Source organism: Echinops telfairi, unplaced genomic scaffold, assembly GCF_000313985.2.
Source record: "Echinops telfairi isolate 266 unplaced genomic scaffold, ASM31398v2 ScPeMD7_60;HRSCAF=208, whole genome shotgun sequence".
NCBI lineage: Eukaryota > Metazoa > Chordata > Mammalia > Afrosoricida > Tenrecidae > Echinops > Echinops telfairi.
The window spans coordinates 7,071,198-7,074,154 of record NW_022103958.1 but is presented as its reverse complement, the minus strand read 5'-3'; the positions used below and the strand labels follow the sequence as shown (position 1 = coordinate 7,074,154).

The window sequence follows — 2,957 nt, the reverse complement described above, 5'->3', positions numbered from 1 at the left end:
GTGGGGTGGGTTGAGTTGGGTTATGTTGGGTTGGCAGGGTTGAGTTGGGTTATGATGGGTGGGTAGGGTTGAGTTGGGTTATGTCGGGTGGGGTGGGTTGAGTTGGGTTATGTTGGGTTGGCAGGGTTGAGTTGGGTTATGTTGTGTTGAGTTTGTTGGTGGTTGGATAGAGGTAGGTGGCCATTGCCTGAGTCATGGTGGTCAGGAAGACCTCTCTGAGGAGGCAGGTTGAGTTGAGACCTAAAATATAGAGAAGGCAACCCTCCTGGGTAGAAAGAACAGCTGGGTGGTTTGATGATAGCCCATTGGTTACATAGCTGTTGATCCTGTTTCCTCTGTGAAATGGACCTTCTAGTGCAGAAACCAACCATCCTCTCCTCCAGGAAAGGGCCCAGATGCTCACAGCACAGAGAGCCCCAGGGACACACCTAGAGACTTCTTTCCCTCCCCCTCCCGGAACCTTCTTCCTTCACCCCTCTCACAGGACAGGGTAGGGTCTGACACGGATGTGGATAAAAGCAGAGTTAGTCTGGTTGAGGACAAGGATTTGAAAAGCAAAATCCCAGGATCTCATTGGCCTCAGATGAGGAGAGCCTGGTGTGGCGGCTGGTCAGGTTCAGCCCTGAGACTACCCATGGCAGCCCCTGCTCCGCACCCCCGTCCCCAGGTGGCCCCCACTGACCTGCACTCGGGCCTCGGTGAGGTCCGTCCTCATGGCCAGCTGCTCCCGTGCGTACACGTCCGGGTAGTGGGTCTTCTGGAAGACCTTCTCTAGCTCCTCCAGCTGGTAGCTGGTGAAGGTCGTGCGGTTGCGCCGCTTCTTACCCTTGTTGCTCTCTGAATCGGCCTTCTCCAGCGGGCTGGGGAGGTCCGCGCTGGCCCGGTTGGAGGGGCCCTTCACCCCAGCCTCCTTCACACTGAGGTAGCTGTTGTCCATTGCCACAGTGTCAGAGTCCGGCGGTAGCTCTGGCTCACCCAGGGAGCTCTCTTTGGCTGAGAGGGGAGGAAATGAGGTCAGAAACCAGTGGCTAGACCAAGGATGGGAGGAGGGAGGGGCCGGGAGAGCTATTCCCCAACCCCACTCCCGCCCCTTCCCTCAAGGCATATTGGGTCAGGAGACCCCGTTTTACGCCAGCTTGACATGAATGTGCTCTATGATCTTGGAAAAGTCCTTTCCCCTCCCTCTGTGCCGGCCAGCACCCATGTGATGTGAATCCACGGCAGCCCGGTCTGACCTTATCACCTGTCACCTGCACCCCAGGTGCCCTTCTAAAGGGACCTCCTCTGTCAGAACTTCTTTGGCCAGAGAGGATGCTGGCCCGGTGGCTCTGACGCCCTGCATGGAAGGGAAACTCCTTTTGAGTCTGTCCGGGCCTGCTGGGTTGGGGACCGCAGAGGGGAAGCCAGCTTTGAGACGGAATGCCCTGTTTGGGGTCCAGCAGGAGCCTGGGTCCTAAGTCCATGGCCGAGGGAGAGCCGTCTCCTTGCCCACTGCTCCATGTCATCTGTCTTCCACCAGGTGGACCTTTCTTCCCGGCAGGGGACTGTGGAAGCAGGGCTCCCGTTTCCCTGCCTGGGCTCCCCAGGAGGCGTCCGGGTACTGTCCTCTGCTGGCAGCCTGGTAGGTTTGCCCAAGCCCAGCCACCTGACAGGACGGAGCTGTGGGCCAGCTGGCTCGGTATAAGCTCTGAGCTGAAACCAGGCAAGATGAGGATGAGGAGGCTGGGCCGGGGTGGAGGGTGGGATGGGGCAGGGGCTTGTCCAAGTTCACGTAGCCCAAGCATCAGCCCAGGCAGACCCCCTTGCCCACGGCACAGCATGGGTTCTGGAGCGTGGCCCACCCGTCTACCCCCCCACCCCTGGGGGGACTGAACTCGGCGTCGATGGCCCTCCAGATGTGTGCTTTGGACAAACCCTATACCCTAGCATCGCCTTCCTCATAAAAAAGCCATTCCAAGATCTATCTTGGATGCAATGCTTGTCCATGATAGGTTAGTCCTATGAGGAAGACCACACAATACAGCTACTATTCAGATTTCAGTGCCAGCCCATTCACCGACGTGTGCCTTGGTCTCCCCTTCTCTAAAACAAAGGTATAGACACTCAGAGGGTCTCCTTTACACGGTGAGTGTGAGAAAGAAAGAAACTCAGACTGAAAACTCATAGCCACCGAGCCACCATGACTCAGAGGGACCCCACAGGGAAGGACAGGAATGCCCCGTGGGTTTCTGAGACGGCAATCCTTTCTGGACCGCCTGGGGGTGGTTTGAAACCACTGGCCTTGCGGCTGGCGTCCCAATGGGAACCACTATGCCACCAGGGCACCCCACGAGAGAAGCTGGGGCTGGCAGGTGGAAAGAGGGCATGTAGTGTGCGATGGTGGAATGCCTACCTTCTAGGCCAGAGATCTGAGTGCCATTCCCAGCAAGTGCACCTCAAACACAACTTCCACCTGTCTGTCTTGTCTGTCTGCCATGGTCCCAGTAGGTTTCAGCAGCGCTTCCAGTTCAACCCAGTTGAGCAAGGATACTGGAAGTACCAGGGACCATGGAAAGAGCAAGCACGTCTGTCTTGGAAGAAGTATGGCTGGCCACAGGCTCCTTAGCTCTGCAAGGGTGCAGATTTCAGGAGAGACCAGTCCCTGGGGGAGGACATCCTGCTCAGTCAAGTGGATGGAGGGGCAGCAAAGAGGAGGAAGCCCCTTGGCAAGATGGGTGGACACAGTGGATGGATGGACACAGTGGATGGAGGATGGACACAGTGGATGGATGGACACAATGGATGGAGGATGGACACAGTGGATGGATGGATACAGTGGATGGATGGATACAGTGGATGGATGGATGGACACAGTGGATGGATGGGATGGACACAGTGGATGGATGGATGGATACAGTGGATGGATGGATGGACACAGTGGATGGATGGGATGGACACAGTGGATGGATGGATACAGT

The 2,957-nt window shown here is 57.0% G+C and overlaps 1 protein-coding gene across 1 annotated transcript in view; it reads right to left on the bottom strand.

Annotated features, from left to right (window-relative positions):
* ALX4 (ALX homeobox 4) overlaps positions 1–2,957 on the bottom strand; it is a 46,765-nt gene that overhangs the window by 10,071 nt on the left and 33,737 nt on the right. Inside the window, exon 2 of the mRNA XM_004708314.3 lies at positions 683–993. Within this exon, the coding sequence (XP_004708371.1) occupies positions 683–993 (311 nt within the window). The remainder of the gene's footprint in view (positions 1–682; positions 994–2,957) is intronic.